The sequence below is a fragment of the Gallus gallus genome, chromosome 3, assembly GCF_016699485.2.
Source record: "Gallus gallus isolate bGalGal1 chromosome 3, bGalGal1.mat.broiler.GRCg7b, whole genome shotgun sequence".
Classification (NCBI taxonomy): domain Eukaryota; kingdom Metazoa; phylum Chordata; class Aves; order Galliformes; family Phasianidae; genus Gallus; species Gallus gallus.
This window is the reverse complement of record NC_052534.1, coordinates 43000842-43028560: the sequence shown is the minus strand read 5'-3', so window position 1 is coordinate 43028560 and position 27719 is coordinate 43000842. Positions and strand designations below refer to the sequence as shown.

At 35.2% G+C, this 27719-nt stretch overlaps 1 protein-coding gene across 8 annotated transcripts in view; it reads right to left on the bottom strand.

Moving 5' to 3' along the window:
• Positions 1-593: 593 nt before the first annotated feature.
• PDE10A (phosphodiesterase 10A) overlaps positions 594-27719 on the bottom strand; it is a 348909-nt gene continuing 321783 nt past the window's right edge. For 3 of the 8 annotated variants that reach the window (XM_046939136.1, XM_004935551.5, XM_004935552.5), the window contains 8 exons: positions 26729-26812; positions 24214-24364; positions 22620-22775; positions 19172-19344; positions 16694-16805; positions 13867-13947; positions 9459-9547; positions 594-5150 (listed from right to left, as the gene is read on the bottom strand). In XM_046939136.1, the coding sequence (XP_046795092.1) occupies positions 5033-5150; positions 9459-9547; positions 13867-13947; positions 16694-16805; positions 19172-19344; positions 22620-22775; positions 24214-24364; positions 26729-26812 (964 nt within the window). In that variant the 3' untranslated portion in view covers positions 594-5032. Of the gene's footprint in view, positions 5151-9458; positions 9548-13866; positions 13948-16693; positions 16806-19171; positions 19345-21975; positions 22000-22619; positions 22776-24209; positions 24365-26728; positions 26813-27719 lie in introns of all 8 variants that reach the window. The other 5 variants (XM_040697564.2, XM_040697566.2, XM_040697565.2 and 2 more) reach the window with 4 other exon arrangements.

Here is a 27719-nt window from a genome sequence, read left to right as displayed (position 1 = left end):
TTGAAGGAAATTAATGTACCAAGCAGATAAACACACTAGTTCTTTTTCCTTATTTTTGCACACCTATTTTAAAAGTATTTGCCACAGCTTGTATTTTCAAGGTATTGCCGATTGTCAAAGCCCTATATCCTGTAAATGGGTGCAAGATTATTTTTTGTTAATTCAGCATCTCTGTATCTGCATAATTCCCAAAAGGCAGCCAATCATTCTTTATTGGCTACATGTTCATTTGGGAGCAGCAAGGCAAGGATCTGTATGAAAGTACATCAACAGCAAGGTAAACACTCTTGCAGTAGGAGGGCAAATGGGAAAGTGAATCTCTTTGTGGCAATGTGAACTCACAATAGGTGATTACATATAAAAACAATGGATTTATATTGGGAAAACATACCATAACCAGTAAACTGCAATTACAGGAAAAAAAAAGTAGACACCACCTTGTTAAAGGACTCCATTATGTTTTGATTGCATTTCTCCTGTGGTTTACTTGTGAGATACAAACACAAACACACGCATACACGCACACACATACACACACACACTTCCCATACCTCACTTCCATTCCCAATAATAGCCAAAGTAAACATGAAAAATAATATTAAAAAAACTCTGTATTCAGTAATATTCACACCAAAGAATATGTATAGATATATCCATTAAAATTATGAACATTTCTAAATATATTTTATGTATCATACATATATTTATATGTATAATTACATATCCACAGAAGTAGTCTTGCTGTGCTAAAGTCAGCAGTAAAAGCAAAAACAGGTTTCACAATAGGACACCCATATATGCATATGTACTGGCTGTTTGGTTTGTGAATTTATTTACAACTTAACTATATCATAATAAATGCTTACTGTTCTATTGTACAAACGTAATAGTAAAGGTTTAGGTTTGTTTTTAAATACAAAGACTGCAAATGAATACATGAAAAAAATTACACACCATGTACAGTATTTATAATTTATAAATGCAAAGTTAAGACCTCTTTAAATTATTGCACTTGCATATTTTTTGTTTTTCTTTTTTACAAAGATAGTTTATATGTATCATATATATATATATGTGTGTGTAAATATATATATATATAAAACAAATCTTTCAGCTCACTAAATGTATTAAAGTTGAATGTTACCTTGAAGTTCTTTCTTCTCCACATAACAGCCCAACCTGAATTTTGAATATATATGAATCTACTCTACAAATCAGTTTGACCTACCCTAGAAAGCAGTCCATAGTTTTAGGTATTTTGACAGAGTATACACCCGTATTACAATCGAGCACAGTTTTTGGTCAGAAAGCAAAATAAGAGTTGTGGTGTGCCTTTGCTGGATTGGGATATATAACCTAAAGTTTGAATGCGAACTTCCTTGTAGTAGTGTGCAGAAAGTCTCTTCTGTGTTTAGAATGAAGAAACAATTTGAACCACTTCACAGAACTGTTCCTGTGTCACAGTGTTAGAGGCAAATGCATTATTTCAAGAGGGTCATAATTGTTTTGAGCATCAGACAATCTCTATTTTAACGTGAACGTTGCTGTCTGCAGTCCCTACAATTTTAACACTACATGGCCTAAATGTAGTCATAGCAAACACATCACACTGTTCCAAGTTTAAACACATGAAACAAGACTGTGCCACATAAAAAGATGAGTGACACACTGCATGTCCCCTCCAGTGTAAACACACTTTAGCATATAGTCCCGCTAAAAACACTACTGCATTTCTCTAATGGAATAATTAAATTACCTACTATGTTACAAAATTTGTGGACTAAATATAACAATGGTGCTTCTGTCATTTCTCTAATAAAATATGCAACATCTCACATGAAAATCACGCTATGTCAACTATTTTCCTCACTTAGTGCATACCTTTCAGGCATCGTTTCACAACAGATTAGAAATGCTCAGATATGGCTTCAATTAGTCCTTTTACTTGACCTGGACTTAGAAGCAGAAAACCAATCTGAACCATTAAGAAAAATAATGCTGTTCTGGGAGTACAGAGACTAACACTTCTTGGGAAAAAAACCAAAAAAAAAAAAAAAAAAAAAAAAAAAAAACCCAAAAAACCAAAAACCAAAAAAACCCCAAAGCTCTGTTAGTTTTTTTATTCGTTCTTATTCATTTTATACATCATCAGGTTTTAGCAGGATAAAAAATACCTTTTGGAAGTTTAGTTTAACGAGCCGGATTTCTGAAGTCTGAACAATTCAATCTCAGTGTATTCAACCTCAAACAAAACTCAAATGTATTTGAGCTGTGAAATTCAAATGCAACTTTAAAGTTCTGATTTTTGTTGATTTTGATTTTGGGAGTACTGATTTAAGGTTTTTTTCCACAAAAAAATTTGCATGTCTGAATCTGTACTCTTTACACACTAAGGCTGAATTTGCTTAGAAAACATAGGCCACTACGGCTGACTTTGTTAGCGTAGCTGCTAAGAAAAAGACAATGTTTGTCACAGTCACCAGGAAAGCAAACCACAACCACTGGAATCAAAGTTTTTAATTCTGACAGACATTATGCTATAACAAACGTGGTCTGGAGAGTTCTGTATTAGAAAAATCATCTGACTGACTTGAGACGTTAGTAGTACAACTTATTGCCAATTTGATAAATTCGTTAGGGAAGTATCTTCGGTATCAGTACTTACAAACTTCAAAATGTAAAACACTGAATGATACTGTGAAATATTTTGAATGGCAGGTGGCAGAACTAGTAAAATTGTCTTTACTGCTGACAATGACTAAAAGATGGATTAAGAACTCCTTAACACAGACACAGTGTGATCAGAACTATTTTTGCAAAGGTTGTAAGTTCAGCATTCAAAGAAGAGGCAGAATAACAGCAAGTAACTCACAAGTTCAGTTCATGACACACAGTTCAGTTGCTGGGGTGTCTGAATTTTGGAAAATATATTTGTGGTCACCATATATTTGTATGATTTCAATGTGAATTAGGAACCATTCACTCTGTCTCAAATACTTAGCAGATGAAAGACTGCATCTGCATGACTTCATTAAAGCAGAACTGCTAAGGAGTAAAGCAGAGGACACAGCATGAGATACTGTCTGTTTTACATTGGTGTAGTTGTTTCCTGCCTTTTTTATTACTCAAATTAATTTACTGTGGTTAACAATGAATTTCTGCACTTAGAATTGACTACACAACTGAAAAGAACTAAGGGGCTGTATCAAACAAATCAGATAATTTAATATTGAATTTCCAACCTCTGGGATATCTATGTACTGCAAAGGCTTAGGTGCAGTTATACATTATGTGATTATGCATCACATACTGTACACATGTACATACACTGCTATGTGCTCGACCATAACAGAAGGCAAAACTCAAGAGTTCAAGTCACCAAAACGAAACCCAAAAGATGGCATGCTAGTTAGAACAATACAGCTCAAAAGACATGAGAAGGAAAGAGAACTTGTGTTCTATCTTCATTACTACTATTATCAGTTACAGTAACACAAATGGATGTTATCACAGAAACACTACAAGAGCGTTTTATCTGTGAAAAAGCATACAATGCAGTGTGGGCTGTATGTGAAAGGTATACAAAGATTGTGTTGTGACCTACTGCGTGGATCAATATGAAGATATTTTTTCATTATTTTCAAGAAAAAGATGAAGGCAAAATAAGTGTTCTTTAAACATACTCTGTACAATTGCACTAAGTTCAAAAGAGTGGCATTAAATGTAAGGTCCTAAAGTCTGTGCATAAAATTTTAAGGCTGAAGCCTAACTGAAGCACAGAACTGTAAACACAGTATTTTAGAGTAGTTTTCTTCTGACAGCTATTCTTTCGCTGAGAAAGGCAGTTCCAAGTCTTGACATTTTGCCGAACTAAGGGGAAAAAAGCAAACAAAAAAAGGGGAAAGTTTCCCAATTTCACTCATGTTAGGATGGGGGAAAGAGCAGTAGAAGACATGCAGTGTTACTGTGCAACACAAAAGCTAGCCTATACAAAAGAATTCTTGATTTATTGTGATGGTACCACAGATCCTCTTCAGAGGCTTGACTTTTCTGACAGGGCTTTTGTTTCCAGCAGATAGCATACTTTGGGTATGTTTCTAATACCTTTTAGAATATAACTCAGCAGGTAGAAATAAATATGTTGACTTTAGTTACTGGTAAGCTAGGCAAGGAAATCTTTGCTGTCACATTTACATTTTAATCTCAGGCTTCTGTCACTACGGATACGAAAACTCCAACCAGAACTATGCCTATATACCTCTCCTTATTGGAGATAAACATCCAGCACATCCAGTGTTTAAAGGGAGGAGTTGTCTAGTTCTTTCAACGTTTGCCTTGTGGGTGACAGACAATCTGCATCATGACACTTAATGAAGTACTGTAAACCTTTAACCTGAATGTTGTTTTTTCTTTTGTTTGCAGCAAGAGAATTCACCATAACCTAAGCATGAATTATAGTCTCCAAGGATTCTGCTGGAGTTCAAACTGATTACAAGTAGATCACACATAAACATTCACAATAGCAATGGGTATATTGTTCTATTTATAGCCAAGAACTCCCAAGTGACACTGGTGTTAAAGCCAGCCACAGTACAGCATAATAAAAGTACCATTGAAACCCTTACTAGAAAGATACAATTTAGAAGTACCCCCTAAGATTTTTTCCCCCCACCAGTTTTAAATTAAGGCCTCAGCAATGTAGCCCATGAGATAAGGCCAGTTTTTTATTTTCACAGGTTGTTAGTTCTCTTTTGATAGCTGATTCCAAAACATCTGGGTGTCATTTTCCCTCTGTTCATGTTGTGTCACTGGTGTAGATCAGGAGATTGGCTGCCAGAGTCATTTAGCTGAGGTAACGCCATGGGTGTTACCTTCACAGGCAGATTTGCTTCTTAGTTAGCATTTTGTAGCTTTTCTTTTTCCTTTGTCAAATAATAATTAAAATAAAAAAAAAAAAACACAAAATAAAAACAAAACCAAAAACAACTCCCAAATGGATGCTTATAGCGTTAAAGCAATCCGTTGCTGCTCTTCAGTCATCAGTCTTCACAGGAAGTGAATCTGAGGTTCCAGGAGCAACGGACTGGGAAGTAATCCATATAGAAGCTTCTTCACCTCTCGTTACTTTCTCCCATTGGTTGAGATTGTCCCTGGAGATACAAAAAAGTCAGAGAGGTAAACAGTCTAAGCTGAATGAGATTTCTTCTTAATAATATTCTCTGCTATACTATACTTCCTGATGTAGCTTCATGAATAAAAGTGCCAGTATGTCACCAAGTTATTATCATTATATTCTTTCATCCTTTGTCTTAAGTTACCCCATTTTACAATCTTGTGTGGATAGCATACCTGTTGACCTATATAAGCCTAAGGCACAACTTGTTCAGAATGAGAACTGGAGCTAGAGGTTAGCACCTGTTTCTATTACAATTCCATAGCTCTCCTGGCTGCAGAGGAAACCCAGCTGGAGCCATGTCCACACAGACTCTGAAGCAGCAGTCTGGAGGCACTACAGAGATTGGAACTCTTGCAAGGAAACTTCCTTCACTGGAAACCACAGAAGCACATTAAATCTTCTGAAACTTCTGCACAGGGTCTGCCTGACAGTGCGTACGATGTTGCATACCAACATCATCGCCTCAATCTGCAATTACTATGGTGGTGACATACCTATCAATCTGCTACAACAAAAGAATACCTCTCCTCAAGACAGATTTTGTTTTCATGGTCTCATAGCCTGACCAACCCCCAAGTCCAGATTTTTGTTTGCAAGCAGTAAAATACTGAGAAACTTAGCTGGTAGAATTCGAAAGACACAAAGGGATTATAGACACATAATCTTTTTTGGTGCACACTAGTATCACTCCTGTGACTTGGAAGGTTATGTTAATGATAAACAACATTAACCATACTTTGCAACCTATGGACCAAATCTAGCATTCAGTTTTCACATGCAGAGAAAAGGAGAGCAATCTCAGCTGTTCCAGGTTTATAACATCAGGAATCTAGTTACTAATACAATGGTTCTTAGATGTTTTCAGTAAACAAACAGGATGATAAACCTACGAAGCTGTAAGCAATATTACTGCATTACTGTAAGCAATATTACTGCATTACATTTGAATTTATATGGTAGAGCTCTCATGATTTTTATGTCACAGATTTGCTGAAACAGTTAAAAAAAACCAGCAAATTATAAACTGGAAACACAGCAAACAAACAAGAAGACAAAATGTTGCATTTCCTGGCAATGGGGGAAGGAAGGATCTAAGAAAGTCTACCAAAGAAAGCTGGTGCCCTCTAGGGGAACACCTATATCATTTTCTGCAAGCACGTTTCAACCTGCTCTTCCTTTGCTCCAGGCCAACTGGAAGACATGAAACCAGCATTAATATAACACTGAAGCTCAGCTAATACAATCAAATACTAAAGATTAGAAAAATTCAACTGTCACTATTTCGAGGTCCCCTTCCCAAAACTGGGGAAGTAATGAGGAGAACTGCAGCTAAAGTATTTGTAAATTGTATCTTATTTCAGCAATAAATCAGAAACCTGTAGGCACATGGAAAACTATTTAAAAATATTTGATTAAATTTAAAGGAAAAATCACTTTCCCTCATTCTCAAAATAAATATATGTAGATTGCTCAAAAAAGAAAGCCTCCGTTTTATTCCCATGGAAACTATAAAAGCTATGAAGAGCACAATAACACTATTCGATAGAGAAAATTCTCAGCTACAAAAAAGTGTTTTTCAACATAGTCACTATCATTAGTTATGCATTTTCACCAGTGATGAACAAGAGCCTGCATCCCATGGTTGTAAAAATCTTCATGGTCGACAGAGCCTGGCTTGCCTTTCATGTCACTGTTGCCACTGCTGAAACATGCCACCCGTCACCTCACTGCGCTCACATCCACTGTTTGGTCTCCATAAATGTTCAGAATGTTCAGCACGTGTTGATTAATGCCAGTGGGTGCCATTTTTTCCACATGAAGGAATTCATTTACACACCTTTATTTCATAAGCACTTCCACGTCAGACGCCATTTTGTCAGACTGTCCCTCTGCTGCCATTTGTCACATGGCAACAACATGTAATGGGATATTGGTGGGAAGGTTTGACCTCTACTGCCATACCACCAACATCCACCTCAGACACTGTGCACCAACACAATAAAACGGGAAGCATTACTTTCAGAGCAACGCCCATAGTATTATGGATTTGTCAGTCTGGTAAGCCTAGTGAGTATGCAGGATAGAAAACACCCATATGAGTTATTTGGGGCAGTACAACTCAGATGGTAGCTTTGATCTGCAGTGAGTATATATATATACACTAAGAAATATTTTCAACAAGGAAATAAATACATCATACATATAACAGAGTATTTTAAAAAGTGAAAGAAATCATCAGACAAGATAACTTTCTAGATTCTTAGATACTGCTTTACGTTTGACAAATCAATGTCTACTTTTTTTTTTTAACTTTTTTTTTTTTTTTTTTAAGATCCAGATAGTACAATTTATTTGCCTTTGCACTCCCATTGAAGTTCTGGCTCCCAAATATCTGGAATAAATGCCCAGAGGCTCTCAAAATAAAGATCTTGATGCTGACATGCTGCCTTGGCTGTTTTTGTTGCTATTGTTTGCAGTGGTGTCTGTGTTCCAACTGACTCAAGGACAGGGCAGCTTAAACACTGTTTCAAGAATAAGCCTGATTAGTGAAGAAGTGATACTGAAATTGGTCCAGTCAGCAGCTGAGGCAATATCAAAGAGGAATAAGGCTGTTTTTTTCTCATCATTTACCCCTCAAAAATGTGCACTGCAAAATCAGCTATTTGAAACACTGGACTAACCAAAGCCCTGCAATAACACACATTTCAGTAATGAGGGAGTGTAACTTCACTCTGCATTCTTGAATTTCTAGTCTGCATCTCCAAATCTGAATTCTCAACACTTCTACCTCAGCCTTCTCAAACAGACCACTTCAGGTGGATCTGCAGAAAGTAATTCAAAGACAGAGCAGTTCAGTTCTATAACTATCAAATTGCTCATCAGAGGATCTTATGGCAGGCAATAGATTTTCAGGAAGCTCTTTAGTGTTATGAAAATCAAACTTGATCCCTGCATCCATGCACCACTTTTGTACCAGTTCTGCAAATCAACATTATGTCTCTTCAGTTGGGTACTGAAAGATGGATGACCAAGTTCTACAACTCACTTCTGAAACCGCCTCGTTTGGATGCATTGCTGGAAATCAAAAGATACAGGTCTTCCAAGAACCCTGCTCTCAAAGATAATGCTATGCAGCCTCATCCACTCACCTTAGCTTCTCAGATTCATTTCTCATCAAGACAAATAATAATGCTTAATTATGAGCAAAGATACTGACAGGCTTGTGGAAATGTTTCTACTGTAAGTATAAACCCACTTTTAAGACTTCTCATTTGACTGTGCTAGTAACACAACTTTCCTAATATCCATAACTTTCCTAATATGAGTTTTTGTCATTAATATGAAGAATTCTTTGTCCACATCCTGCAAGACACTTTCAAAGAATCACTGAATGGTTTGTGTTGGAAGGGACCTTAAAGACCATCTACTTTCAAACCCCCAGCTGAGGGCTGGGACAGCTTCAACTGGAAGTTAGAATGTTAAAAGCACATAGAGAGGTTCTTGTAAGAACGCAGGGAAACTTAACTTCTCCTGAGATGTGACTAAAATCTGCTGGCATTTTACCAACCGCTTTTCCTTAGAGAATACAGATTAACCTGAAATAGAAACATTTTCAGAAAGCGTACTGATTTCAACAGGTCAGTCAAGATTGCCACAGTCTCAGATAAAACTATTGGAATGAACTACCTACAAGAGATCTACAATCATTCCAGAGTAGAAGAAGCCAATCGTTACAGGACACTTGTCTCTCCTCCAGAAGACCCCAAGCTACATTCTTGCCAATTGGACAGACAAAGCTACATTTGCCTTTCCCACATCTCACATGCTTATACTCCAAGTTACTGAGTATTCTATGTTGGGGTGCTCTTTTTTCTCTGTTTTCTAACAGAAATGTTTAGATACAAGATTAAATGACATGCAAAAACTATATTTTTAATGAAACAAAATTCTTTTTTTCTGTCAATCTTACTTGTGAGTATCATGACACAGAGTGAAATTGCTCTGAACCACCTGAAATAGAGATACATAATCACTGAACCTGTTTCTCTCTGAATGCTTTTAGCGTCAAGCTCATTTTAATCAGTTGTGTCTGTAGATCTGAGTTGGACAGTCCCAGTCAGTAGTTACTGCCTCTGGGTTTCTACATAAATTAACATGAAAAATATATTCCCATTTATCTGCATGTAAATTCCCAAATTAAAAGTGTGTATTTCCAGAAAAACTAGTTTGCTTTTTCTTTAACCACGCTACCTGCTATGCAAAACCTTACACATTTACTCACCTGCATGCTCGGAGTAGTGGCCCAGTTGGAGGAAAGATCTGTGCAAGTGTGGTGTAACATGGGATGGCTACAGCATTGTAGAATCCAATCTATGAAAAACAGCAATGAACAAAAATTAAGCGTTGCCAAATTAAAACTCTGAAAGTTAACAGCCGACTAGAGCTAAGACATTGACTGCCTATTTAATTACTATTTATGTTAGGAATTCACACTTATACATCTTACCTTAATATCCAAAGACTTTAAAATGAAACACTAACAGTGAAGAGTCTAATAATTACAAGTTGCTTGCTTGCTTCTCTCTCATGATTAAGATGCCTGTTTCAGATAGGATTTTCTACAAGATCTTTTACTCTCAATTGATTTAACTGATTTTTCTCACGATCTGTCTGGCTTCTTGGTGACAGTAGTGACAGGAAGACATTCAAGTGATGAAAAAAGAAAACATTTAAAAAGCAGAAAAGTTGCTCAGAATTTCCAAAATACGATTGAGTTCTGGATTTTTCTAATGTCCACTAGAGCATGTATTTCACAGCTCAGTTTACCTGAAATGCTACAGGCTTTGCACCCTTGTAAGGTTCCTGTTTTCTTTTCATGTATGCACTGGAGTGATATATTTTTACCAATATCATACAAACCTACTCAGAGAACGAGCACATTGTCAATGATATATACAATTCATGTAGGCTTACCATCCTATGACTGCTACCACACTACAGTTGATTTATCATGCAATGTGGGTATTTTTAGAAACATTACTCTTATAATCAAGGATGACAGTTCAAATTCACTATAACATTCATTTACCCTAAAGTCTCATGATAGCCACTATAGTCCACTATGTTCCCTTTCTTAGGACAGTTTTCAAATGCTTTATGGCGATATATGACATGCTGTACTGCAAGCAAAACATTAGATTAAAAAAATCTCTTTTTAATAGTCTGAACACTGGTTCTTTTTCAGAAATCAAAGTAACTCTTGTCCTTATTGTCCTTACCTCCATCAATAGGAATATTCCTTCCATACTGTTACGTAAACAAGTCCATTTTGTACTTAAAAAAAAGACATTTTTCTGACCTAAGAACCTATGTCAGATTTAAAGTAATTACAGTGTAACTGATGGAAAGAAACTGCATTAGGCCAGAAGGCAAAGCTTGTCTGTTCATCAGCAGTTATGTCTGTTCATCTTAAAAGAAGTAGTTTTCTGTTTTGCATACTGCATTTCTTTCATCCGATGTGTTTCGGGTTGTTTTTTTTTCATCTGAGTTCTTTGGTTGTTGGTTTGCTAAGGGGGCTAGTTATACTTTACGGGAGAACAGCAGATTGCTCCATATCAGACAAAAAATTATCAGTGGGATGATAGGTATGGCCATATTGTAGACTTCTTAATGAGAAGTGTGCTGCTACTGCAAAATGTGAAAGACTTCAACCAAACTAAATAAATCTACAGTACATTCCAGCCTATCTTCTTTTTGGAGCTCTACTATTTGAAACAAAGCATCTTTTTTTGAAGCCTTGAAATCTCTTTAAGTTAAAATGTACATCAACCAAAGAGAAAAGGAAAACAAAACAAACAAACAAACAAACAAAAAACCCAACTAACTGCTTTGGATTCTGAATGAAGATCAGCTAATTAAAAATGTTCATTTGCAACAGTTTAAATTTCTGACTAAAGTAAACTCACACAAATCCATCTGGTAAAAGACTTGGATTATTTGAATAGATAACTCCAGACTGAGTTTTATATTGGTGTGGCTAGACAGAAAGCCTCCATTTCACTCAGGTACAAGTAAAATACTGAAGTCACCATGGGAGATGCAGCATACATATACCCTAGGATGCATAACAAGGAAGAACTAGGAAATATCTTTTGCTTCTGAAACAAACTGCTACTGTCTTTTCCACTATGCATACTAAATATATAGCTTTGACAGCTGGATCTTTAATGTTCACACTGAAGCATTTTAAATATGAAATCACTCCTAATATTTTAATCCTTGCATAAAAGTAAACTTATTTTCAATCTAAATAAGTAAATTTCTGAGCTAAGTTTTGAATGGCATAGTTTTGACTTTTCTATTCTCCTCAAAGATTTCAAAACTCTTAGGTTGTGAACATGAGAGACATTCACGAGTCCAGTAGAAGCCAAGGAAGAAAATACAGAAGCAGCCAAGGAAGTGCAATCTTGTTATGACCACAAACTCTGCTTAATTCTCAAGAGAGGAGCAGAAAAAGATGGCGATGGGATCCTTACTGAGTCAGGAATAAATCCTCACTGCAGGCTCTAGAGTAGGAAGACATCAAACTCGGAGACCCTACGTGAGTTGTGCTTAAAAGGACAAGAAGAGCACAACAGAGGCTGACTGATCCAACTACCCAAGTGAGAGAAAATGCCAACTACAACTACTTTCAAAGATAACTATTTGAGGCATAATTACTTTTTCAGAGATTGCATATTTACACAAATCCTCTTTTCTTAAACATAATTGTCATTTAAATAAGGTGTTAATGTTTTAATTAAAATCCACATAAAAATACAGAATCCTAAACTCATTAATATTTTCTGTTAGAGCCTAAGGAAATGGATGATAATGCTTCATTAAATTCTTCTGTCTCTACAGGAACATAGGCATGGTTACTTTCACTGAACTACCTATGTTCTAAATCTCACATTTTGCTGTAACACTGTTGTGAGATACAGAAGCTACAGCAGCACTCTCAAGCTGGTTTTTAACCTCTCTTTTTTTGGTTAATATTTTCCTGTTGTACTATAAAGAAGTACACATCAGAACCACAGAGTAGAAGAACCTACAAAGACAGTTCTTGCAACAATGCTCATTATGTTTTAAAGAGAAAAAAATTTTCTTAGCTTTTTTCTTAGTACTTTCACCCTACTAACAATTCTTTAATAAATGCTAAGAAGCATATGTACTGCAAAATTGTATGCTTTCCAAGATGTTCAAAGATAACAAATACAGTACGTGGAAAAATAAACCAAGTACGAAAAATGATTCTTCTCTTATAGGGCTCACACTGACACACAAATTTAATTAATTACTGCCAATTCCTTATTACAGTAAGGGTAATAGATTTATGCTAAAATACAATTGAACATACAGAGTTATGTTTCAGAATAAAAAAAAATTCCATAGGCTTGCTTATCAAATAATTAATCTAGAGCAATTTTCAATTTAGAGGACTGAATAATGAGGAGCCATAGATATGCAAGCACCTCTGTCCTGCTACAGGGCCAAGCTGCTTATTCTTTCAGTCCTTAAAGAACTTTACTGACATTGTTTTAAATATTTCTTAAAACTTTCCTAATATACACACATTACACAATAATGATCCTTTGCAGAATGTCTCAGGAAGGCCACAGAGCTATCAGAGGTATCAGATGGCAATCACTAATGTCTGAGTTTGGTCGTGGACAACAAACCTCTTGTATTAATGACATATTGGCAAGTAACTGATGCCCATGTAACCACTTGAACAGATATTAAAAATACGTAAGAAAAAGCCATCACAGCCTTACCCATTTCGTCTTTTGCTATTGATTTATCTTGAAGACAGTCTTTAATCCATGTGCCATTCGTTAATGCCAGTGAACACCTAAACTTAGTCACACGTTAAAATGCCATGATATACAAAATATCTGACCATATGCTAGAAGAATGACATTTGTCTTTTCAAATCTGTGGTCAGTATTCACAGTCCTCTAACTTGTCATAAATTTAGCCTTTTGTTTTTTCGATACTTCTTAAAATTTTGATTGCACCTAAAAGACTACTATTCCTTAGTTGTTTTTTTTTGTTTGTTTTTGTTTTTTTTTTTTACCTCCTTTTACCAACTTTACCATATAGGGAAGAACATATTGTATCCAAAAGTTACTTAAGTTTTCAAATATACAATTTTGCCAGAGGCCTGCTACCTACTCACAAAGCTTCTGTTAAGAGGAATGAAAGAATGTCAAGGTAAGAATGGAAGGTAAGAAGACAACAAGGTGTAAATTGCTGCACTGAGAATTATGAGCACAAAAAGAGCACTAATATATTATCAGAAGAAAGACTTCAATTTTTCTTACTGAAACTGCATGATCATTTCCATGTCAGAGATACCGATTGTATCATGTTTAAATCATTCCTTAAGGCTTATTATTATAAAGGAAGTACAGTTATTTGTATAGTAATTTGAGACAGAAACAAAAAGCATTTTGTCATTTCAGTAATGTCTCTGCTGCCACTTAAAAAAAACCCTACAACATTCTGTTTTGCATACAAAGCATAGAATTTAGCAAACCACATACTCTTTCATAAAATGCAACATTTGTTAATATATAAAATGTTTTTCAATACATCTTTTTTTTAACACTATAAAACAAGTATTATTTCACAGAGAGAGTTCATACTTGACCCTGAGGGACTTCATCTTTCTTGTCTCTGTCCATCATAGGAATGGGTTGAATACCTGTTTTTTTCATTTCATCACCCTGAAGAAAAGAGATGAGGAAAGCAAAATTTAAGAGTACTAAGATCAGAATTACTTCCCATTTCCCATCACATGTGGATCTGAAAATTCATAATTTAAAATAACACAAGGTACCAGAGGAACACAATCTCGGAAAAACATTTAAGGTGAAGATCTATTTTTTGACTCTATGTTCTCATATTTTCCTTATTTGCAAGGGCCTGCCCATAAAAAGGGGCAGTTGGAAAACAAAACAGAACAAAACAAAAAAAACAAATAAATCAGATTTACTTGTTTTCTCATACATAGTCTCACCTTTGAAAATGTTACCTGTCTAAAGCAATATACTACAATTATCAGTAGAACCCAACTCACCCATCCAAGGAAAAGCTGATTGAGGAAAATGAATTTACAATGTACCCTCTTTGTCAACAAACCAATTTCTTTGACCAAAGATGAGGAGCATGTTTTGATAAAACTGCGTGCCAAACAGCCTTCTTAAGTACAATAATGCATCTATGTGCATAAGATGGATACTCTGAGAACAGCAACAATCCAAAGACCAGATCTTTGTTATGTGAAAAGGAAAACTACCTCTTTCTACCTCATCCATTACCAACAATCAAAGGCAGTTTTGAGGAAAAAAAAAAAGTTCAGAATTATGTTCATTATTCTATTTTGAAAGAAAAATGTATCTGAAAATCACAGAATTGTTTAGATTTGAAAGGAACTCTTAGGATCACCCAGTCCATTCAGTTTACCCCCTCCAGGCTAGGTCACTGACAGCAAGTTTTACAGGACTTTCCATTTGGATTTTGAACATTTCCAGTGATGGAGGTACCACAACTACTCTGGGGAACCACTGCCAGTGGCTGACAATCTGCATAGCAAAAGAAGTATCTTTTTTTGTTTAGTTGGAACACAAATACTAGGAATACAAGTTTTCTTGCGTTCAATACGTGTAAACACATCTATGAAACACTGCTAGACAAAGGATGCTATAAAAATACTGCCTGTATCCTCATAGTTATGACTATGATGAGAAAGAATGTTAAAGAAATCCTAAATAAATGTTTTTTGTAACATACTTGCAGAACAGATACAGAAATAGAATGACTTATATTATTTAGAAAACACTGAAGAAAGATTGATAACTGGCTAGTGTCTCATATCTCACAAAAAAAAAAAAAATCACAGCAGACACAATCTATTAGGAAGAAATTCATTACTGTGAGGGTGGTGAGACACTGGAACACGTTTCCCAGAGAGGCTGAGGATGTCTCCTTCCATTCATTCAAGGCCAGGCCAGATGGGGCTTTGAGCAACCTGGTCTAGACGGAGGTATCCCTGCCTACAGCAGGGGGGATAGAACTAGATCATCTTAACGGTCCTTTCCAACCAAAACTATTCTGTGATATAAATAAAATAAATAAATAAAATGCACTTTTATTAACTCATCTTAGGCTAAGAAAATAGCTTAACATCTGGGCAGGCTCAGCTATGTCTATAATTCCATCTTTACTATTGTTTAGTAGGAAGAATTAGTTTGATCCTTCATTCTTCACTGTGTTCATAAGAGTTACATTCAATTTATTTTTTAAGTCTTATCAACCAAACAAGTGGAGTTTGTAATTAGTGAGGCACATCAACAGTACACCTCCATTATATCACTTACAAGAACACTCACTTGCCAATGTTGACATTTCAGAAACTGAATACAAAATTTGATTTTTGGAGCTTATAAAGTTCACATTTTGCAGATATTTTTGTAGTCTGAGTTGATCATAGCTAAAAGAACTAGAATTTTTAAATACAGAAAAACTACAAACACATGCCATGCATATCTTTAATTCCGTAACTAGCATGCGCAAGGCAAGACAAAAACGTTACATGCATACAACAACTCTGTGGGCCTGATTTCCATTTTACATCTATATAAAATGGAAAGAAGCCCACTGAATTCTGCTGGCTTCCAAATGGCACGTAACAGAAAAGAACAAAACTTCATGATAGATGTGCAATAACGGTTTTGAAAATAAGAGTACATATTCTAAAACTACATAATTCAATTCTATGTAACATCTTCAGAATTTTTTCCTGATATCCCCAAAGTTGTTAGTTTTGCACTTTAAAATGAAACAATTAGAATATTTAATCCTGGAGAAAAGAAATGTTAGAGACTGCATCTTTATTAATGGACGCGATTACTTTAGCATAGCTCAGTGTCATGTTTCTGCTAGTGGAGTAACTTTAAATATACTAAAAATCAGCTTTCCTTCTCTGAGACCCAGTTTTTGATCTGGTTCACAAATTTTCAAACGCTGAGATCAGAAAAATTTTAGGGTTTGTCACATTTGCTTTAGCATTTCTTCAATTCATACTGTAGCTTTATAAGAGTGTGTTTTAAGGCAGCTGGCCTGGAAGCTGTTTTCATATTTTGGATTTCTCTCTAGAAATAGGTCCTTCACCTTAGCAATTCAAAACAAGGTAGAGATTTTCTTGTATATTCTTTTGCTTGGTCACTGTATGTTAGAATATACCTCTCAAATTCATCTTAAACAGAAAGAAAAATTACTGCCTGAAAATTAGAAAGCTAACTTAGATCTTTATATAGTGTCTAAGTAAATTAAAAAAAAAAAAAAAAAAAAAAGCACGCCTCAAAGAACAGTCTTTAATATGTTATCTGTGGCAATTTTTTTGTTTTTAATTTTCTTCCCAAATATTTTCATTTGTAAATAGAGGAAATAAAACAAAGGAAACACACGTACCTCAGCCCAGAACTCAGCATATATATCATTGGCTGTCAGTCTGGTAACTGGCCACAGTTTTGTTACAGAGCACAAATCACAAGCAGTCATCATCAGACCAATCACTCTGTCTCTAGAATAAAATAACAGCAAATTCAGTTTGGTAAGGACTTAATTACCATTTTCCAAGGTTTTTATTTTCCATTCCTCAGTTCCATGTGCAATAAAGTAAAAACAATATAAAAATTTTCCCACCTTCTTTTCTTTTCCACTTACAAATTACTAGTAAGGCATCGCAAGAATTGTATATTCTCTATAGTACTACTATGTTGCTTGCAACTGGAATTCACAGACTATCCTCCATATAATTACATTCATAGGAATGTACACAAGAACGCCTGTTAAGAAACTACTACACCTCTCCCTTCATTTTCTGAAAATAAAGTACAAGTCTATAGAAAGAAAGTGGCATATCCTGTTGCTGCATTTCTTTCCATTATTTAAAGACAAGGGAACACATATTCCAAAAAGGGGAAGCACTAGTTCTGTGTCTCTCTCAAGGAGCTCCACTTACAGGTAAGCTCTTCTTCCTTCGCTTCTTCTCTTAAGTATTTTGTTCATACTCCTACTTCTGGCAAAAGCCAGTGTCTGGATTGTCTAACCCAATTTCTGTCTGAAAAAATTACTCAAGATCTGCCTTAGAAATCAGTTGATCAGATGTTGTTGATGTAAATGCATGCTCTGCTAAACAAATATTGGAGCTATAGAAAGCGAGGTCTCCACAACAGCCCCAATACTGCGGTCATCAGAGTACAACTTAGCCATCTTAAAAGAGAAGTCACTGCTTTAGTGGAATGAATTCCACACCCAACAGAACAAGATTTCTACACATTACTCTGTCCTCTACTCTCACTAGCCTCTTCACAGAATAACTGAACAAGATCTACAGGTCTGTGAAGTTTATTAGCATAAAACACACAAAAATATTTTTAAACTGTTTTCTAGCACTTGTCTTTTATTCCTTAAATATACAGTGTTTGAGTCCAAGTTGTATAAAGAAAACTGTCAAACTAATGAATTAATTAATGTGATTTCCACCTTCTGGAGAACTTAAGACGGCACTTAAGGACGCCTGCATCTTTGTCAATGTGTATTACACATAAAGAATAAATAATTTGCTAACTTTCACACCAATATGACAGCAGTCATAGAAGCTGCGTGAACAGACATGTTACCATGGTAAATGCACACATTCACAATATAATTAATAGACAAATGGCAAACTATAATTTCCCTGCATTATAAATGAGGATTAATCAGTCACATAAATGCCAAATTTAGCACTCCAGTACATGACTTCTTTTGCTGTATAGATACAAAATAGAAGGCATGGATTATTTAGCTATATTACAAACTAATGTCTTATCACAGGGTGTATGATTTTGCACTGAATATGCTCTAAGGGAGCAGATGGATAAAAAAATATAATAAAATATTCAAGCATAGTCTAAAATGTTGCCTATTCAAACTTTATAACCCCTAAGTTCAATACTCATTATTAGCTTTATTTTGAAGTTATCAGGATCTACTATACCTTAGTCTTTTTCGAGATTTTGATGTTTAGTCAAGCCTGATAAACTTCAATTCCATACTGTGAATTAAGCTTTTAATAACAGCACTTCCAACAGAGTTGTGGTAATTTACTCAAAACTACTACCAAAACTTGTAAAATCCCTCAGAAAGTTAAGATCCAAGCACTGAAGTTCCTTTCAAAACGAAATCAGAAATATGACTTAATATCTTCCTGTATCACCCATCTAATTTTGCTGTGCCTTAGTTCAAGGCAAGATCCATCAATTTTCCAGTACAGCAGCAATGAAGGGAGTATGGTAGTGCCGTATGAACATTTTAATCAACCTTGTTATGGGACGTATCCGTCATTCAGGATATATTATGTTATGTTTTTGCGGACAGAAAAAGTTGTGTATACATGAATATCAATATATGCATATTTTGTGTAGTTTTAAAACTTAGGGTTATCTTAATTCACAAAGAATACAGTGGAGTTCTCTCTTGTTTCTCTGTCTGGCTTGGATTTCTTCTAGAGTCAACTGTTTCATAAAGTCATAATGTTATGTGAAATCAGCAGCTGAGCTGGCAATTAAATTATGTTTTGAGTTTGTTAGCTGCTTTATGAAGAGGCTAAGAGATTTTTTCCCATCCAGTGATTAAGCGAAAGTGACTTTGCTTCTAGTAAGGAGCAATCTTTCAAAAAACATGCTTTGGGGGAGGGGGGGGGGGGGGGGGGGGGGAAGGGCAATAATATGACAATTAAATAACATTATCATTGCACTTCATTTCTCTCCCACCACTAAACTGCCTGTGCACTAACTGACCACTGGTGATCGGCTGTGAGTGAACCATGCAGAAGAAATCCAAATAAAATAACGTGCACCAGGATTAACGCTCTAGTGAACTAATTCTGGTCTGTTGCTTTACCTGTGTGCTTGGTTCTTAAGGTTTAATGCTCCTGCCTGATGCAGCTCTTCAAGCTGTTTTCTATTTCCAAAATACAGGGCAAGGTCTGTGGCGATGATGGCTTTCCGGATAATCTCAAGGACTTGCTCATATTCACTGGAGCTCAAATTGGAGAAGACATTGTGCCCTTCCAGCTATGAAAAAGTAAAAAACCAATAAAAAGCACAAGCTCTAATTCTGAGATGATTTCAGACTTTACTTCACCAGACAGGTTATAACAGTTTTACAGCCCAGTAACAATTTTTGTTGCAAATTCCCATTTTTATCTTTGCTTTTTAAATGTTCTCATGAAACCACGACTAAACCACTGATTTGGTTTTGGGACTGCTCCTTCTGAAGGCTGAAGACATTAATAGAGAGAAATGCTAGTTTTTTCTGCTACGATTTATAAGCACTGTATGTACAGTAATTCCTAACAGTATAAGCCTGGGAACTTGTGATTTAATCCTGATCCAGAGTACTTCACTGTCAAGCTGGTAAACTAAGTGCCTGATTCACTTTGAAGAACCATTTTTGATATTGCATAACAAGTAATACAGACAAGGAAATAGCCAAGTTAATGCTCTAAGATTATCTTGGTTTCAGAATGTTGCAAATGAAACGTGCCTGCAACTGTTGCATTTACTGATAAAATGTTGTCTTTAGAAGTAAGCTTAATTACAGTACATTAATGTATATGAATGTTCAGAGGAAAAAAGCTAGTTTATTCAACCTTAAGTTGACTGACTTATAAACTAAAGACAAAATTTTCCACTATGGCAACATACCACTGTCATTCCTTTTCAGTTTCCACCATATATTATTGCACTTTTAACTGACAATATCCATGTACCGTGACTGTTCACAGCTTCATATCACATTTTAAGTCAAGTCAACACTGTTCACTTTTTCTAAGCTTTTGAAAGGAACTTGTCAAAAGTCTTCCCTACTGTTGAGAGGAAACAGATGAATATAAAAGAATGAGCCAGCCATGTCAAGGTGTGGACATTCATAAATAGAAAATATGATCAAAATATATCAAATGCAGTTGTGTTTTGACATTTAATTGGCATTTGAGTTGAAGCTCATCAAAAGTTTCCCCGACTTGTCAAGCATTTACATAATTTGTTCAAAATAATTCCTCTGTGGTACAAATACACTTGGTTTCTTTCACCATTCAGAACGTAAATATCGTTTCCCAACATTGTTTACTTGGACAAGAACATTTGTTGTGAATAACAAATAGAAAATGCAGTCTATCTGTCTTTCTTAATGCTCCTTTGACAGCTGCCTGAGCCACAGTACACAAAGTTAAAAAAATAATTCAGAACATGTTAACCCATCATCAACAGCTTGGGACCAGGAAATGACTATTATTTATTTTCACGATTTGGGGTTTTGGGGTTTTCCTCCCCAGATGTGCTACCTAATCCATAAGAACAAGTTATGTGCCCCAAAACTTAAATTATGCTAGATTTGGAGCTATGACTTCTATCTAGGCTTTAGAAATTGCAACACGATGAAGACCACTGTGACAGCTCCTGTTCACTGTACTAGAAAAAAAACTGATGTCATTAAGTACCAATGAAAGCTGCTGGTTCTGAGCATGTTACATAGGCTTTTGCATAGTACATATAAGGTATAGTGCCTAAGATTTTATTCCTTCCCCATTAAGCAAGAGCTAGTGAATGGAATCTTCCATATTTGTAAGTTATGGCATAAACCAGAATGAATGAAACCAGAACAAGTGAATGAAAAAAGTGGCTATAAAGGTTCAAGTGAAAACTACTGCAGGTTATTAATATAAAATTAAAACTCATTGAGATAAATCCTGAAAGACTACTTGGTTTGCTTTCTTTTCTTTTTTTCTTTTTTTTTTTTGTTGTTGTTGTTTTAGTTTTTTTTCTTTCTTCTGTAACAGTTCTGCAAGTAAACAGAAAGGCTATTTGATTCAATATCAAAACTAATCCGAAAGGCTGATCTACCACAACCGTGAGCACTTGGGCAGTCAGTATCTGAATCTGCTCTAGAGACCTGACTACTTAGATGCCTTTCTTCACACTCAATTGGCTGTGACAGACAAGAATAAGAGGCAACAGAGAGGCAAAAGGTTCCCCACCGTTTTGGTAAATGCAACTTTCACTGCATTTCTGCAGTAAAAATGCAAAATGTTCATTAAAGAAAGACTGAATTCTGCTTCATATAGCCACAGTGTGACAGAGAAGTGTTACTGGACTGAGGACTACTGTGCACAAACACATGAAGAATGAATACTAAAAAACTAATGCCATACCACCACTGAAGGATTCAATTACACCCTCCCACATGGAGGAATATTCAGAGATAAAGCTTCCATTCCCTGATGAAATGTATATTTCACCTAAAACCATAATAAGATGTGTTTCTGAATACAATACAGAATACGTATAATCCTAAAAGGTGATTAGGTATTTAAGAAAATAAATATCTTCCCCCTGAAAGATCAGAAAGAAAGAGAAGTTAACAATGAATTAGTGGTACAGTAGCATGCCTAGGCTATGCATTGGGTGTGTGCACAGAAAAGAAAAAACAGCTAGCACAAGTACATTAGGCACTGGCAACTGTTTCATAGGTGAGAGTTCTGTCCTCTAATTGAACGTGAACAGTTTTTTCACCGATGAGAAAATATCTGTGCATCAGCAACACACTTTGATTTCCCAAAATGTATCTGCATGCTTTCTTCTAGCTTTCTGTTAATTAAACATGCAGATACTTTACCTTATAGTTGAACTATCACAGAATATTACCTTATTGGTCTTTTTTCCCAATTGCTGAAGAACAAAAGAATATATCATAACATAATGAAAAAGGCTTAAACTTTTCATGCGTGCAAAATTACCACTCGCTTCTAGGTAAAGAATTTATGCACACTTCATGCCACATATTTAATGTTTATGAAATTTATTACAGCAGGTTTTCAAGCTTCTCATGCAAACATTTGTCAGGCCTTTAATTTTTATTCAGAATTTCAGGACAGTTGAAGACATTGTTGAAGCACATCCTACTGAAAATACATAACTAAGTGAGAAACTTATTTTCATTTTTTAAGTCCCCATTGCGTACGGTCTTAAGGGAAATCCTCCCTGACCCAGAAGCTAACACATCCAAAGGAAGATCATTAATAAAAACCTTAAAATGCACAGTATTTTTGTAACATCAAGAATTTGGAAAAGCTATGTTTTGCACTATTACTGAATGCTTGGCTTGCTAATAATGAATGCTTGGGACCTTAGATTGCTGTAATAAATCAAGGCAAATCTTGTCCATACTTCCAGATGAGCACTACAATCCAGAAAGTAAATTAAGCATGCTTTATAGAATCTACTTGGTAATGATGTGACTCGTATATTCACCACTGGACACTACTGCACAGAAGATACAATAACCCTACCTGCAGGATGGACACAGTTTGTGAGAAGTGGTGCTGTTCCATCGTTGATGTGGAATAGAGAGCAGCTAGAGGGTGATCAAACTTCTGAAGATAGCTGTTGCTGTAACCTCTGTGATCCAGGTCATGACATAGGCATGCAACTAAAAGACCTTTTCGCTACAAAAAACAAAGAGATGAACAAGAAAACTAAGATGTATTTTCTGCCCCTAGATGTCACTGTCTTCCCAAAATATCGTAAACGTTGGTCTAGGATTACACTGCCTTTAAAAAGTACACAGCAAGGTCCTTCAAAATTTCAAGAAACAAAGAAGTGAGGAAATACAGAGTTAAAATCCTCTGTCTGAAATTCAAATCTTTTATACCTTATAAGTTAGAAAATGTTATTTCACAATCATATGTTATTGGAGGGGTTTTGCTTCAGGAAGGAATTTGAGCAGTTTCTTGTATTCTTGTGTATTTCTCCAGCTTTAAGCACTACTCCACAACTACTTGGTTAGCACCAGAAGTTAAGAGATCTTTAAATATTCCCCAGTTGCTCAAATCGACAGATTTTTGTTTTTAAAGGAACGTTATTTTTTCAAACATGGATAATTTTGCTGACTTACAGCATGAGCCTGGCAAATGCCACTTTCCTATTGCAGACCCACTTTTCAAGACCCTTTTTTAAAGCAGAAACATTTTCCACAAAACTTCATTTAATTTAATTTTATATTTATATGCTGAACAAGAACATGTTTTTTCCTAACATACTTCTAGTAAACAATTTTGACTAAAATTTCCCCAAATGAATCTATTAACCAGATGAAGCCAGGAATCTTGGAATATTACAACTCAAGTGGTCAGTATTTGGCAACATTATACACAACCTAAAACAGGTTCTTCCAGCCTGGAAGTTTCAGGCAGCATTTATAATAAGCATTACTCTCAGTTGCACGTACAGCGATTTAGGCAAAAAAACAGTTCTTCATATTGTGTATTAACATCTAACCATACAAGCCTTTCGTTTTATTACCAGAACTTTCACAGCGATCTAATTAAGGTATGTATATTTTTGTTTTTCTGAACTCCTTGCAACTATCTTAAAAAAGCTGCACACACACACTAAGGAAAACTTTTATATAATAGAAGTTAATGAGTGGATGAACACAGACAATCATTTTCCTTCCACCCTTTCTACTCTTCCCCTTTACTCACATATGCCAACCATCCCTGTGACACCAAGCCCTTCTCCACTGTCCTCCTACACAGAGTCTTAGAGATCTCCCAGAGTCCAAGATTCAAGGTGTTTCCTTCCCCTCAGTACAGATCTGACAGTTAATTGAATGATTAAAATAAAGATTATGGTTGTAGATGGACAGGGAGAACATTAAAATATAAACAAAGACAGCAAATCTGCTACTGCTGTGAAGGAAACAGAGTTTGAAGAATTCTCCTTCCTTAAGCTCCCTGCTCACATCAACTCCACTGTAGAAATCATGAGATCCTTTATATCCTGTCTATCTAAGCTGACAGGAAAACTCAAGCACAGAAGTTCTTCTAAGATAATCAATACTTCCTAATGAGGTCTAGTAACTGATACAGTCATCACACCTACCTCCAGATCAGTGAAAAGCCCCTGGTTGTTCTGAAGTATGGCATACATGCAATGTGCAACTGTAACTGCATGCTTCCAGTTGTGGTAGGGCACACGACGATAGTTCTTCTTTACAGACATAGTAAATCGGCATAGCTTTTCAAGTTCAAAGCTAGAAAGAAATCAGTTTGGTGAGAGATGAGAAATAAGAAAGGAAAAAATACGAAACGGGAGGAAAAGATGTTCTTGCATTTATTCCTTACAAGGAATAAATGATTATGAGAGCATTCAAGTTTTGGTAAGGACAAAACTCTGCAAATGCTTGACAAAACTCACAGTTCAGTTTGTAAAGTTCTGGCACACAAAGTATCCAGCTCATGCAAAACAATTACATAAACTTACAAAAACTTCAAGTAGTTTTTCTTTATAATTTATTTTTTATAATCTAATTCATAATTTGAAAGTAAAATATTTTCAAAACATAAAACTAGAAAATTTTATGCAAAAACACTGAAGAAATAATCTTGTTTAAAACAACATTTCAGTTAAATGACAATACAAAAATTGTTTTGAATAACAGATATTAAGATTCTCAATAATGACATAATGGAAAAAAATCATTTCAGTGTTTCTCCATTTTCATGAAATGATATCATTTTAAAGGATTTTTTTGTGTCTTCTTGCTATTAAAATATACAAGCAAAATCCAAAGTATTTTCATTAAAGTAATGTTACAAAGTAGTTAAGAAATAATTGTTATGCTTGGCTTATGTGGCTTAAGAACACTTCCAAGAGTTATATCCCATAGTATCCGAGCTCTACACAGCATTTGAAAGGAAAGAATTCTTTTTCTTTACAGATTTATGTTTTTATTATTTCTTGTATAACTCATGGAAGCAGTATTAATGTCCTAGTTTTGCAGTATATGTGAGCTGATAAAGGAAAGCTGGATATCTCTAATTTATCATGTAAAAAGGTGAACAAAAATTCACTATACAGACCTAGTCAGAGAAAATATATTTCTATGGTTGCATGCTGAGAAAGGTAATTATTCTTCTGCTTTAGACTTAACATGATATTAGTAAAAAGGGAGGCATACTGTTTCAAAAATAGCTTTAGAGTTTATTTTTAATTCTAGAAAGTTAAGCCAGACACCTCTGAAGTAATTGTTAAAACTACTGCTTAAAATACTGCATCATAACTCAGAAAATCACTCTAGTTGCTTTCAACTGTATGCAATATCTATCCAATATCAATTCAATAGTAACAACTGAAGCCAAAGAGAAAATCATTACCAATGTTACCTCAATGTAGAATACTACTAGTTCCCCCAAGATGACATTTTGTATGGATGATTAAAGCAGTAAAAGATTATTGTTTCATGAGAGAACAGAAATTGTAATGAGTATCAACAATTTTTCTTAAAAAATCCTCCCTGTGCAAGACAGTTACAGATTACACAGGTGTATACTTAAAGGCACAATCTCCTCAATATAATTAAAATCAAGTTTTAGTCTTAAAACAGCTGCAAAGTTCTTGGTGTCCTTTTTGGAGAGCTGAGATTATTTGTTCCTTCAGAAATTAAATACAAGTCTGTCAGTCCCAACAGTCTCATCTTCAAATGTTTTTCACACTTTTGTTTCTTTAATTTTGTATGTGAGAGTTGAGACTCATTTGAAAAATGTCATGTAAATAACAATTCTTTCCCTTGACCTTGAAAAAGCAATAATGATAGAGGCAAAAAATAGAAATGAAAACATGAACCCAAATCTTGAATCCCAGCCATTCTTTCAGGAATGGAAATAAGGTAATTACGTTGAGCAGTACAGAACTATATTTGGACCAATCATCCACTTCGCAGTATTGAAGAGGCGAAAGACCCTCAGATTTGGCTATATTTATGTTCTGAGGGCAAGGAAATTCATCTAGTTATTAAGATGAAACAGCCACCAATAAACGCTTCCCAAACATTCCTCAGTTTTGCAGGAACATATTTCCCTTCTCAATTGCCCATTTATAATTTTTTCCACAATTTGATGAAGTTCCTTTCTCTAAGCAATGGGAGTACACTTGGTCAAGAGACTGCTGATGTTGGCAATGGTAACAGATACTGAAAGAAAGGATCGTAAATGAAAACAACTTTTAATTCCAAAATTGCTCACTTCCATAATTAATGCACAATTATGCTGATAATTGATTTTAACAAGAGTGCCTTTAATATCTTCTCAATCCTCAGACTGAAAAGCAAAAAAACCGATATCACCTCAGAACCAAACAATACTTCTACATATAGGAAGGACAACTGTTCAGACAATATCGTGAGTTCTTTCATCTTGCTCTTCACAAATACTACGAATTAGAGACCAAGTTAGGGCAAGAAGTTTAGTCTGCTTTTGACAGCCTGGTACAGATCAGGCAAAGCAAATAAACTCCAAAAGAGTTTAAGATGCTGCATTAGAAAATAATGAACTTAACATTTAAAAATAAATAAAACCATAAGTAATGGAGTTAAAGCAATAAATCATATAGTTCATACCAGGCTGTCCCACAGGACTGGTGAACCATGTAGACAAAAATGGCAGGCCATACATCCTCATGCGGACTGATGTCAAAGTGGTATCTAAGAAGAAAGTTTCACCTTAGTAAGAACAAACGGTCTTTCATTCTTCCTAAATGCAAGTGAAAATGAATCTGACAGCTTTTACTTGTTTCTGAATATACATAGAAAACTGACTGTACAGGCTATATCTTCCAGCAATGTAGATAAATATACTCCTAGTAAGTTCAAGGAAACTATGTTCATTAGCCTTTGGCTTTGTTTAATTCATAGAAACATAAAGCTTTATTTAAGAATCTGTTGTTTAAGTAATGTAAAAAATCTGTGTTGACTCCAAAAATCACTTTCCTCCCATGAACTGTATAAATGATGTGTCTAATAATTAACTGGCTTTTTTTCACATAATTTCTGTCAAGAATTTGGTGAGACTTGGTCTAATTTTGCTGAAGTCACCTTTTACAGGCTAATAGAAATTAAGCACAAACTTAAAAAATCCAGCATTGAATACTGCATTTTTTATGTTTCATGAGCTAAAGATTTATTTCCTCACAATATCAACATGTAGGTATAACAGTAGGGACATGACCAGCAGAACTGTTTGTCCTTCTATTATTAATTAACCCCTTTCCCTGCTGTGCCACAAGTCTTCTATTTACTTTCCACTGAACCCAGCTAAACATTTGTGCATGTATGTGGCATATCAAACAGCACAGCAGATGCAAGAGAGCTAAAGGCAGCTGAATTGCATGGAAAATGGTTAAATGCATTCGGAGTCCTCAAACGAAAGGATGTGAATATGATTTAGAATGAAATCTGCCATCTTTAGAAGTAAAAATCATTTTGGTGAGAAGGTGGGTTATATAATGTCATCTAACAAAGCACAAGAAACTGTATTTTAAAGAGTAAGATTCTATTAGGGCATAATCCTGCAAGCTGCTGGTACTCTGGCTTTCAAGCAAATCACTTTAGC